Source organism: Malaclemys terrapin, chromosome 6 (genome assembly GCF_027887155.1).
Source record: "Malaclemys terrapin pileata isolate rMalTer1 chromosome 6, rMalTer1.hap1, whole genome shotgun sequence".
Taxonomy (NCBI): Eukaryota; Metazoa; Chordata; order Testudines; family Emydidae; genus Malaclemys; species Malaclemys terrapin.
The window spans coordinates 74,196,906-74,210,045 of NC_071510.1; the positions used below are offsets into that span (position 1 = coordinate 74,196,906).

The following is a 13,140-nucleotide window of genomic DNA, read 5'->3' on the forward strand; positions in this document are numbered from 1 at the left end:
TTGGAGGCACAAAATATGGTAACCCTAATACTGGGTCAAAGCAAGACTGCTTTGTAATACAGTCTAAGTCTGTTAGGAGTGGTCTTGAGCTCCTCTTCCTCTAGTTGGATGTCTCTTCTGCCTTATCCACATTCTTCCTGAAGTAGCTTTGGGAGTAGACTCCCAGTGTTCTTCTTTGTGTAGGAGGCACTTCTGAGGAATTTTCACAAGTTCTTCAGCTTACTCCAGTGACTCTGTCGCTGCTAAACGTCACCTGTGGTTTTGCTGCTTTCTAGATGGCAATATATGGTCAATTTACCTCCTCCATATGCCACCCACTGTTTCTTTTCTGTCTCTTACTTTTTGCACTATAGAAAACAACAATAAATTACATAACCCCAATGTTGTCCCTATGGGTGTTCCATTGTAGGATCCAAATGCTTGTGCACTCTTCGTTGGAGACTTTTATTAGCAGTGTCCGTGGGTCCAAACCTGCACACTGCAATTTGGTGCAGGGGCATATAGGGAAGGTCGGACCCACTGTCGCTCCAATTCCTTCTCAACCGCTGTTGTCTCCAGATGGAGCTCTGTGGTGTCCACTGCTTCTCTAGAAGTATTTGTACTTGTGTATGTGTGTGGGGGGGGAGTGTTGTTATTATTTTTCCTTTTTAGCCATAGTTTTGTGCTTTTGGGAGGGTTCCCCTCTCCCAAGCTTTGTTGTTTGCAGTACTCCCTGTTTGTGTTATGTCGAAGGCCATGAGTTTCAAACCCCATCTGACTTGCCAAAGGCCTTTCCCCCTCAGTGACAGGACTTCAGCTGACTCAAGTGCTTTGGAGAGTCACACTCCCATCAAAGTGCAAGGTCTGCATGGGGTTCAAAAGCAGATCTTGCAAACTGAGGGAGGATAGATTGAAGCTCTTCTTACTGAAGTGCCCCCTGAAGCCCTCTTTGTCCAAATCTCACCCCCATATATCAGCCTACCTCATCCTCTGACGCTGCAACAGTGACTGCCAGAGCTCCAGAGGCAGCTTCAGAAACGGTGCATTTGAAAAAAAGAGCCCCATTTCACAGAGAGACTCTAGAAGAAGGAATAAGTCACTTCTTTGAGCTAGATTCAAGGAGACTTCATGTTCCGTAATGGGTGTTGCTGAGGCTCCTGTGGACTCCAATACTGAAGCATTAATACAGCCCCAAAAGCTCTCCTGTTCCAAGAGGTCTTCCAGTAAACAGCAGTGAGAAGTATCATCCCTGGTAGAGGCAGCAGAGACCTCCAGGCACTGTGATTCCTCTAAGGCTAAGAATTCTGGAAAAGCTATCTCAGACTTCAGGACTGCCACCTTTTCATAGCCATATGGAGCACTCAGACTGGCCTCTGGCTCCCTGAGGGAAAGAGTGTCATCCCCTGGTGTTGCTACACCTGCTGGTGACCAACTCTCTTAACTCTGGAGTGGGATCCTGATCTCCAGTGCCACTTTGACCTCTGGTACTGCTTCCAGTACTGATGATCAGAGCCACTGGACATGGGAGATAATTCCTCAGACACTGAGGATTTTGAGCTTGGCTCTGCCCCACTCCCATATCTTTGGAGATATTTCGTGAGGAGGACGTACCAGAGCCCAGTGGATGCTCCCAGCACTCCTGGTAGGACCACCCTTGCCCTCTCCTAAACTACCACCACAGTGGACCTACTGGAATTCTTGGGCTCCTTATAGGGATCTGTTTTATAGGGTACCCTCTTGTAAGAGACCTTGTTTAGAGAACCCCAGATCCCGCAGAAGCCTCTGGTCCCACAAGTTCAGCCACCAGTACAACTTCTCCCTGTCCAGAAGGAGACTCTGGAATGGGAGGCAGCAGCTGAGGACAATATACCCCCATCATATAAGTAGTAGTCCTCCTCCCGCAATGAGGCAGTGATGCTGCTGCTGCCACCACCATCCTCCTATGCTGACGACTGCAGGACATTTCAGGACTAATGAAATGACTGGCTGAATTCCTCCAAATTTCATTGGGGGAAATTCAGGAGACTAAACGTTCTTTAGTGGACATTCTGCATTCCACCCCCCAGGGCAAGGTTGCTTTGCCTGTTAATGAGCCATTATTGTCACCAGCCCATAATGTGTGGGAGATGCTTGCCGCCATTGTGCATACCAGCAAATGGGCAAATAAATATTACATTCCAGCAAGGGAACTGGAATGTTTTTTGCCCCCCTTCATCCCACCCCCAAATCCTTGGTGGTGGATGCAGTTAACAACAGATACTACCAAGCTCACTCCAGGCCCACCCGCTCAGACAAGGAGTCCAAAAGTTTAGAACTTCTTGATTGGAAGAGCTATTTGTCCGTTGCTTTCCAATTTTGGGTGGCAAACTATCAGGTCTTGATAGAATAATTGCTGAAATCCATATTTTGCTAAGTTCAATCATCTGTCTCAAGAACCAAGGGAACAATTTCAAGTCCTCATTTCAGAGGGTCAGTTTATAACTAAAACTTCTCTGCAGGCCTTTCTTGATGCTGCTTGCATGGCCTCATGGTTAGTAGCAACCACGGGTTTGCTGTAATCTTCTGGCTTCCTCAGGAAAGTTCAGAATACTGTTTTGAAGACCTTCCCTTTTGAAGGACTTAAGCTCTTCAACTGGTGACACTGACACCTTGCCCTACTCCTTCAATCCAGGATGATGCTCTGGTTGCTTGGGATTTATGTATCTGGCACAAAAACATTTCTGCAAATCACAGACAGCTCAACATTTTTGACCCTTTCAGTTCTAAATGTACCAGGCTTTTTCAAGTCCTGTGGAACCTCCTAGAAAAAGATTCAGACCTCAAAGGAAGGGAGCCTCTTCTATGGTAACCTGTCAGTCTTGCACCTTCCTCTAAATGGTTTTGACAGCTTGATTGAGGATCACAAAGCACCCTCTTCATCAGATCTCCTCAGTGGTCCTCTGGCCTTGAGTTGGGCTGCTCTTCAGAGGTTCAGTCCATGCTTTCGAATGGTAGAAAGCAACCCAAAGATACATTGAAGACCAGCTATTCTGGGGAAGCTCAGAATTGAGGTAATTCTTAGTGTTTCCTTGTCATTTGTTACTGCAAACTAGGTACATTCACTTTTTTTAATTGTGATGGATTAGAGAGGAAATGGAAAGTGACAGATTTTAACTTGTTCTTGATCTAAGTATGTATGTCTTTTTATTTTTTACACGTTATTTGGAGGGGCAGAAAGGAAAGATTTGTATCAAACTTTGTCGCTCAAACAATTCATACCATATCTTAAATAACTTATTTAAATTAATACCTTTATTTTGCAGAGCAACAAAGCATCGTCCTGACGTATCTTGCCTTTGGAAACTACTTGGGGATGCATGTACTATCGTGCATGTCATTTCATCATCCAAAGTGAATGTTAAAGTTCTGGGATCCCTTCTTGGTCAGAATGAAGGCAAACAAATGCTGAAGAAAAGTGAGCTCCTCAGTTTGGGAGGAAGGTAACAATCATTATGAGATGCTTCACCATATAAAGTCTACTAAATCTTAAATGTTCTAGACTAAAAAGATTGGAAGACTAAAAATTTCAAATACTAATTCAATATGCATCCAGCATACATATGTGGAAGTGATATAAATGGAATAAATTGCAGAACTTTGTGATAAATGAATTATGCACTCTTTGACCATCACACCCTTCGCTTTGCCCCCAGTCAATTTTCTTAGGACTCTTTTTCCCTGGAATTCATAACCCCAGAACAATTTCAGACAGCAGTCTAACTTAAAAACGTTGCCACAGAATACTAGCCTAAATTCTGACACTTTTTTCCACACCTGTTTGTTAGTGACCATTTTTGTCTGCCTCTACTTCAAAGTACCTCTGAAGGCAGGCTTCAGTTCAGTGGTTAACTTTTAAGTGGAATGAATTGGAGATAAAACAGTTCTGTGATTCATGTTTCTGTAGGTGTTATGGCAGAGCATTAAAACTGATGTCCTCACCTAACACATGGTGTGATCTTGGAATAAACTACTATCGTCAAGCACAGCACCTAACAGCAGCCGATAGTGACACGAATGAGATCAGTGAACTGTTAGAGAAATCTTTACAGGTATTGCCTGTCTTTCTGCCATCTTCAATGACACTTTTTGAAACACTGTCACTTTCAGGATCACTTTGTGCTCAGTGTAACCTAAAACTGTGACAAAACAACAATGGTTAAAATCTAATGTGCTATAACAACTTATTTAATTCTCTTCATTCCAGTGTCTCAAAAAAGCCGTGAGGCTTGATAGTAAAAACCATCTCTATTGGAATGCACTTGGTGTGGTTGCCTGTTGCAGTGGTAAGTCTCTAAAATTCTGTGTAGCTAATTTAGAGCGCAGCTTGGCTCCTTTGTTTACAAAATTCAGTTACATCTAATCTCCTGTTTTTCAGGTGTTGGGAATTATGCTCTTGCTCAACATTCATTCATCAAATCTGTTCAAGCTGAACAAATAGTAAGTGCTGTAGGCAGCTACTGTCTGTTTGAAATGGGTATTCAAGATTCTTTTTATGGAGTTATTTTTGAATACAGTAATAAACTGGCTTTAATTTTTGTATTTAATTATTTGTTTTGTGTAGAATGTTGTTGCCTGGACCAACTTGGGGGTTTTGTACTTAGCAACTGAAAACATTCAGGTAAATATTCCTCCTCCTCAAATGATTGCTTTTTAAAAGGATGTTACTTTAATGCAATTCTAGAATGCTTTTTAACAGCAAAGGGCACCCTCCTGTTTAAGGTAAAAGTATTGCCAGTTTATAAAATTAAATCTGTACCATTAAGCAGTTACAGGCAAAATCACATACTTGAATTGAGGTTTATTAAATACTGTTTGAAACAAGTGATTTCCATTAGGAGAAATAATTAAAGTATTCTGGTAAATAGCACAGGTTTGGGTTTTCAGACAGTTTAATGAAATCAATATTCTACTGTATGCAATTTTAAGGGACAAAAACTGCAATCCAACATACAAATTCTGCTAGCCAAAAATTCAATTGTAGTTTCTGCTCAGGGGAGAGCTAGAATAATAAGAGTGCCTTTAAATGAAAATGAAAATTTATTTAAACTTGTATGAGGAAATTTGACTGGACCAGAACATAGTTTAGAAAGAGGCAGTCAAAATCCCAGTTGCAGAACTGAAACTGATCACTGTTTTTATTTTTATTTTTTTAAATTTGCGATGTGAGAAACTGATTTCTTTAAAAATGGATTAGTAATTACTGAAGCTTTCAAAACTTGTTGCAAAGCTCTTTAATGCTCAGAATCTGATTTTTATGATGGGAATGCTGAGACTACATATAGTTCAACGCAAAATGTGGATTCAAAGAACGAGCACTTCCAGAACTAAGCTAGCTACATTTTTTTATGAAGGGGAGAAACTTCAGTATTTCTAGCAGTTTGCATTTTTTCCCCACAATAGCAAATATAGCTGTTGATTACATGGGAGTATGAGGGGGCTTGGGCGGGAGGAGGGAGGTGAGTGTTCCTATAGTTAAAGCATGAGGTGGTTCTTACTTTATATGGGTATTATACTCCTGTTCTGTATGCCACATTGAATATTTTTAGTGACTTGATTTTTGTCTCATATAAAGAGTTACACCATTGTTTCCGTATTTCAATAACTAGAACAGCAGGTTTTTGGCTTATGGTGCCAAATGACTCACTGTAATGTACCGGATCTCTTATGTGCTTTTACAGCAAGCTCATGAAGCCTTCAAGGTAGCTCAGTCCCTTGAGCCATCTTACTTAATGTGCTGGATTGGACAGGTAAGATGTCAATATCTTTCATGCCATGGGTTTCAATAGGTTTTAACAAGGTATATAGAATTTCAGCACCGACACAGCAAAGCACTTCACTGGGATTTAAGCGTGTGCTTAAAATTAAGTCTCCGTTTATATTTTGTATTTTGTAAAATTAAGTCTCCGTTTGTATGTGTCTCCTTGCAACAGAAAAAGGCCACATAGACCTTCCTATTACTCACTTTGGCTTTCTCTAAAGTTTCCACAGTTTTCTTGTCCATTATGGGAGCTGTGTTCATTATCAGTTTTTTTCATAACTTATTTTTGTAGCCTGTTACTCTGGAAGGAGCAGTATAGTGAAATTGGCTAATGATAGATGATTATTATTTATATAATGGTTAATGATAGAGTACTGTTTTCAGTGCTGTGAAGCTTTTTTCCCCTGGACATTCTGATCAAAGAAACCTTCTCAAGTATTAAGACACCCTAGCAGCCATATCAAGAAACCATGATCGAGCACTGGTATCCCCCAGTCACTTGCTGAATTGGGAACAGTCAATCCATAATGCTGCTAAACAGAAGTAGTGCTTATGAGTCAAATCCTGCACCCTTTGGTCATACAAATACTGTCATTGATGTCAATGGTACTGCTCCTAAGAACATTGGGGGAGAAAAAAAAACTTGCTTGTGTAGCATAAAGTTCAGTAATTTAAAGTCAGAAAATGTAAAGTTCTCGTAATAGTGGTAGCTCTCCCACATTAAACATTAATTTGCTACCACTGCATTGTGTATTAAGGTATAAATTTAAGTCTGCATTTGCCATCTTGCAGGAGCAGCGATGGCAAAGAGGCCTCTATAGCCATCTGCATGTTACTGTCATGGGTGTAGTTGTGATTGTGATAATTGGGCCTACAAAGGTACCCTAATTGTGAGCTCAACTATAAGAAGTGGGGGGAAGGTCATAAGATGTCATAATAAATGTTGAGGGGGGAGGTGCAAAGGCAAAACAGAGTGAATTAGTCCAAACAAAAAGGCCTACAGATAGTAGGACTGTGTTGAGATAATGCCTGATTTAAGAAAATAAAAAGTGTAATACTGGATATCATTGAACCACAATTGGTGTCAGATATTAGGCCTAGTTGGTGAACAAAACAATAAGAGAATCGGCTATTGCTCCCATCGTTCCCTTTTGTGGTCCATAAAGAAAGACTTTAGGAGAAAAATTGGCTTCACTATTATGGTTGCCACTTGAGACTCCAGGAGTGTGAAAGGAAAGGAGGAATATGTGTGGCCATAGAGACATTCCCAACCCTACTCTCTCTTTGTCCTCTTGTTCCCCTCCCATCACTACAGGTGCACCCTGTAACCTTTCCTTGCTGCCCTGCTAATCATGCATAAGTGAAACTGAACTGTTGAGAGAAGTGGTAAAGATTTATATTATTGCTGTGTCCCAAAGTCCAGGTCAGGATTGGGGTCCCATTGTGATGGGTGCTATGTAATGAGAATCCTTGCTGTGAAGGATTTGCAATGTAAAAGTTCTTTGTTTCACTCCATAGATACAGAGGAACCCCGCTATAACGTGATCATTGGGATCCAAAAAGTTCAATTGTGGTAAATGCGGGGTCGCGTTATAACAGGGTTCCACTGTACTTGTGTTCAGTTTGCAGCAGAGTGTGCGCCCTGGCTAGCGGGAGGGAGGGAGCGGGGGGAGAGAGAGAGAAAGAGAGAGAGAAGGGGGGCGGCCAACAGGGTCGGCTTTAGGCTGATTCGCCCCGGCGGTGGTTGTCTTCGGGGGCCCCGCTCCCCTGGCCAGAGCGCCAGCCGGAGCACGGCAGCCCTGCGACGCCGGCCAGAGTGTAGCAGCCCCGTTCTCCCAGCTGGAGCGCAGCAGCCCCGCGACGCCAGCCGGACGCTGGTCGGAGCGCGGCAGCCCCGCAGCCCCACCTTGCGACCCCGGACAGACCTCTGGCTGGACCACGGCAGCTCCACTCTCCCAGCTGGACCGCCCGCCGCAGCCACCAGGGCGGGCTGGAGCTGGCCCTGCCGGGGACAGAGGTGAGAACCCCAGGGGCCCATTGGGGCTTCAGGGAAAGTCGCTCCTGCTGCAGCCGCTGGGGCATGGATCCCAAACGCCCCGCGCCCGCTGGGGCCAGACTCGCCCTGCGTCATAACCGAATTCGCGGTATCACGGAGCGCGTTATAGCGGGGTTCCCCCGTACTTCAAATGCAGCAATCTGTTCCATTCCTTCATCTAAGTTTATATACTCTTTAATATTGATTTTTTTATTCTTGTAGCAGTAGATATTACCATTCTTGTATATTTGGGGGTTTCACAAAGATCTCTCAGAATTTTTTACAGTAAAAATGCACTACATTAGGTGCTTATGAGATTTTTGTGGTCATTTTGTTATGTACTTAGCCATTCTTGGCTTTCAAGAAGAGCCTTTACGTGGGAATAATGATTAGGAAACTCTTATCTGCTTACAGTACCTAATCAAGTAACTTTTTCTTTTAAACTTGTCTGTAGGCTCTTATTGCAGAGGCAGTGGGCAGCTATGAAACTATGGATCTCTTTAGGCACACCACTGAACTCAGTATGCATGTAAGTATTTGAACAGTCCTCTCATTAGGAGGTTCTGAATAATGAGGCTTTTTCATACTAAGGAAAGGCATGTGATAAAAGTTCATATTTTATCTTATTAAAGTCAAAAGGTTGGAGGCCTGTTTCAAATTCCCCTTACCTCTCATGTTTTGTATTCTACTCGATATAGGTTTTTATACCACTCTCACCATTGTAGTATCTGAGCACCTTCCTATAGCACTTTAAGCAATTGGACTAATATGTCATATGTGGCTCATTCTTTCTCTCATCCTCTCTCCATGGGGAGAATTGTTTAATATGTACACTGTGTGTTTATATGAGAGAAGACCAGGTAGAAGTGTGCCTTGCATTAGGAGTAGAGGGTGGTGAGGTTTGCACTGGTGTTTAGTTCCTGTAGGAGTTTGTTCCTCTGTCTTGGACCAGCCCTCCAAGAAAGCGCTGTGTCCTGCACAGGCAAACTTTACCTATGTGGTAGAAAATTCCCTTGTGCCTGAAGAGTAAAGAATGGACACGAGTGATGATGACTTTTGTCCCTTTTATAATCTGCCTGTGAATAGGTTAATAATAATAATAATATAATATATGGAGATATACCTATCTCATAGAACTGGAAGGACCCCGAAAGGTCATTGAGTCCAGCCCCCTGCCTTCACTAACAGGACCAAGTACTGATTTTTCCGCAGATCCCTAAGTGGCCCCCTCAAGGATTGAACTCACAACCCTGGGGTTAGCATGCCAGTGCTCAAACCACTGAGCTATCTCTCCCCCCTAAAACTTTTTTACATTTATATTCAAAAGAAGAATTATAATTGGAGTTGCAGTAACCTAAAACACAATTGTTAAGTAGTAAAAGGAAAATACTGACCTGATGTTACACCTAACCACTCTTCATTGAAGATTAGCGTACTATAGAACAGAAAGATTTATTTTTTTGCATATTGTTGGTTGAGCAGTTAATGATGCCTGCTTGTGTGGTGGTGGTTTTGTTTTGTTTTGTTTTTGAGACTGAGGGAGCAAAAGGCTATGCTCATTGGGTATGCTCAACACTGCAAGATAAAACCAACAGAGAAACAGAGCTGTATCGGTACAACATTGTTCAAATGAATGCTATTCCAGCAGCGCATGTGGTTTTAAGCAAATACACAGGTAGGTAACATCTTAAAGTTAAAATACTTAATTTCATATCTGTCAGATGTTTGACTGAAAAGCATATTCAGCATGAATGTGTCTTAGCAATTACTTAATCACGTTTGCCAAAATTGAGCTGGTCATGAAATCTTGTGGTTGGGGAGGCTCTTCTGAGTCATGAAGCAGACCACCAAAATGTATCATGTGTGTATCTTTGTTTTTGTTAAATTTATGCCTAATGAAAATATGACCCCAATACAATTGAATTCTTTCTGGCTCTCCTTACTCAAGAAAGAATCTCGCTGAAGAGATGAGTAAAGAATGTAGGCTCAAGGCCTTGCATGACTTGTCCTTGAATGTTGCCAGTAATAGACTCACTTTGACTACTGAACTTGTGCTGTTGACAAGAATATGTCCAATTTTGTAGCTTAATATTGAGGTAAATTTTGCATACAGTATAAAACTTTGAGTCTGTAATTGCAGAATCCTAATCTTTTCTAGTGGGATTCATTTATACAAGATATTGAAAGAGGGGTTTCTATGTTCTAGGGAGAACTGCTAGCATCCAACTTGAAGTTTTAAGTTGATACTTTTCAGTATTTCATTTTAATAGACATGACTTCAAAGCAGTACAACTGAAGCTAAAACCTTGATATTCAATTTATATTTTGCTAAAGTCTGTAAAAAGTTGAACCTCTTCAGATTCATTTTCTTAAAAAAAAAAAAAAAAAAAAAAAAATTATTCTCTTTGTATCAGTTTGAGAAATTTTTAAAATAATAGACTATTTGGTAAAATGGAATTTGTTCTAGTGGGCAATAACACTAATGCCATATGAATTAAAATCTTCTCTTGAACTAGCCTGAAGATGGGGTGGGTTTTGATAGATATATTTTCCATGTGTTGTGTGAAGGGTGCTAAAGTGACTCTCAGTGAGCACCTGATAGCTAGAACTCATCAAGTTGCTTTGAAAAATATATCTTGCTGTAATGTTTCACCATATGTCCCTGATATTTTTCACTGCTTGTTGTGTGTGAGTATGATCATTTCTGGTCTTCCAGAAAGAATTCAAAATGATGCATCTGCTTTCACGATGCTGGGTTATTTGAATGAATATCTGCAACTGAAAAAGCAGGCAACAGACGCTTATCAAAGGTAAACTACACACTGAATAGATTTTAAGTGCTGAAATGTACCCCTCAGGGTGACAAATCTGAGATGGGTTGGTTCTTTCCTTAAACACTATTTGCCAATTTCCTCAATGCATTTTAACTAATCATATTTAGCGGGGAGGGATAGCTCAGTGGTTTGAGCATTGGCCTGCTAAACCCAGGGTTGTGAGTTCAATCCTTGAGGGGGCCACTTAGGGATCTGGGGCAAAATCAGTACTTGGTCCTGCTAGTGAAGGCAGGGGGCTGGACTCAATGACCTTTCAAGGTCCCTTCCAGTTCTAGGAGATGGGATATCTCTATTTAAAAATAAAATGTAAAGGGGAGAAACTGGATGTCTGATCTGTTTCTAGCCCCTGTTATTGAGATGGTAAGATTAGTCAGAATGTATAAAACTAAGGTAAAATACCTTTCTGAGCGTTCTTCATTCACTAGAACATAACATTCTTCTTCGAGTGATTGCTCATGTCCATTCAACTTAGGTGTGTGTGCTCACCATGTGCACTGGTGCTGGAAGTTTTTCCCCTCAGGAGTTTCTGCAGGGGACAGGCTGGCACCCTCTGGAGTGGTGCACATATGCTGCGGCATATAGGGTGCTGCTGGCCCCCCTCCACTCTCAGTTCCTTCTTGCTGCCAATGATGGTGCATGGAACTAGTGCTGTTTCAGGTAGAGCTGTTGATTTTCGTTTGTTCAAACTCTTTTGCCTCTTGAAAATATTACTGTATATAGTTTTCCTCTAGTTTAATTCAACCTATTTAAGTTAGAGACTTAGTAGGTCCCAAAAGGGACTTCGCCTCGGGACAAGGCATGCCCCGGTCCCCAGGCTTTAAACCCTGCAATGGCTGTAAAAGGCCCATGCCCATTAGCGATCCACATAATAGTTGTTTATGGTGCTTGGGTCACATTAGTGATAACTGCAAAATCTGCAAGTTCTTCAAGACCGGGATGAAGGGAGTGTGACATTCGCTTGAAGGTGCTCCTGATGGAGTCTGCCCTTACCCCAATGCCAGAGCAGCGCTCCGATTCGGTGCCGAGTACCGTGCCCTCCGTGCGCAGTGCCCCACTGATACCGTCTATGAGCCGGCACTGGTCTCCTTCCGTGGCTCCAGGCAAAAAGCCCAGGAAGATGGGGTGAGGAAGGTCTCCAGTTTCCTGCAAGGGATAGGAAAAGTCTGGGGTGGACCAAGGCCCTGTCTTGGGCACCTCTTCACCCCCTTGCGGATCCCGGGCCCCAGCTCAGGTTGAGTAGGTGTAGCCCAGCCCACTCCCCGTCGGCTACCCTGGATAGTGGGGGAGGTCGTCGTCAGCTCTGGGTGCCATCCATGCCGGAGGCCCTCCAAGTGGCGCAAGACACTATGTCCCTCCCGGTGCCGCCCACTGTGGCCCCTGCAGGGTCCCAGTCCCAGGGTAAACCTGAGTTGGGACCACCACAGTCTCCACCTTTCCGGCAGCGCTCCCCATCGCAGGGGTCGTCCCGCCAACAGTCATCCTCTCAAAGCCGACATGCTTCTGACCATGATAGGCAGAAACTTCATAGCCCCATCTCAGCCTGTTGGTGAACGATGACAAATCCACGTTAGTTCTGGTACAGAGGATAGAGTTAATCGGAGCGGTGCTCGACTCAATCTGCACCAGGACGTTCCTGCCACTGGAGAGATTCAGGGTACTGACAGACCTCATTGTGGAAGTCTTTGCGTTTTCCCCTGACTTGGTCAGGGTTTGCCTATGCATACTAGATCACATGGTGGCGTGTGCATATGTGATGAAACCCCTGCAGCAATGGTTAGCGACAGTCTACTCCTAGTCCAGGGACCACCTGGAGAAGATCGCCACCATCCCCACGATGGTACTTACCTCGCTATGATGGTGGACCGACCCCAGGAAATTCCTGGAAGGAGTTGCCTTCGTCAGCACTCCTTACTCAATCGAGTTGGTTTCGGATGCCTCGGACCTGGGATGGGGGGGCGCACCTCGGCACCCTCCAGACCCAAAGTATGTGGTCCCCAGAGGAAATGACACTACACGTAAATGTCAAAAAGCTCAGCGTGGTGCGCAGAACATGCACAGTCTTCCTACCTCACCTGTCGGGCAGAGTGGTCACAGTCCTCACAGACAACACAGCCTTGATGTTCTACATCAGCAAGCAATCGGAGAGCAATCCTCAGCCCTTTGCCAAGAGGCACTCCATCTCTGGGATTTATGCAACGACCATGGCATCCGTCTAGAAGCGTGTCACCTTCTGGGGGCCAAGAACATGCTAGCGGATCACCTCAGCAGCGACTTCTCCTCTGACCACGAGTGGGTGCTCCACCCAGAGATAGCCGGCATGATCTTCCAGAGGTGGGGAACTCACCAACTGGATTTGTTTGCCACTAGGCAGAACAGAAGGTGCCACAGGTTTTGCTCCAGATGGGGTCGGGGCAAGGGCTCCCTCTTAGATGCCTTCCTCCTGCCGTGGGCAGGAAATCTGATGTATGTGTTCCTTCCGATTCCGTTCATCAGCA

The 13,140-nt window shown here is 43.6% G+C and overlaps 1 protein-coding gene across 4 annotated transcripts in view; it reads left to right on the forward strand.

Moving 5' to 3' along the window:
- The window catches only part of SKIC3 (SKI3 subunit of superkiller complex), an 80,395-nt gene that overhangs the window by 36,530 nt on the left and 30,725 nt on the right, over positions 1-13,140 (forward strand). For all 4 annotated transcript variants that reach the window (XM_054032103.1, XM_054032100.1, XM_054032102.1 and 1 more), the window contains exons 19-27: positions 3,282-3,458; positions 3,923-4,067; positions 4,223-4,301; positions 4,394-4,455; positions 4,580-4,636; positions 5,697-5,765; positions 8,266-8,340; positions 9,345-9,486; positions 10,528-10,621. In XM_054032103.1, the coding sequence (XP_053888078.1) occupies positions 3,282-3,458; positions 3,923-4,067; positions 4,223-4,301; positions 4,394-4,455; positions 4,580-4,636; positions 5,697-5,765; positions 8,266-8,340; positions 9,345-9,486; positions 10,528-10,621 (900 nt within the window). The remainder of the gene's footprint in view (positions 1-3,281; positions 3,459-3,922; positions 4,068-4,222; positions 4,302-4,393; positions 4,456-4,579; positions 4,637-5,696; positions 5,766-8,265; positions 8,341-9,344; positions 9,487-10,527; positions 10,622-13,140) is intronic.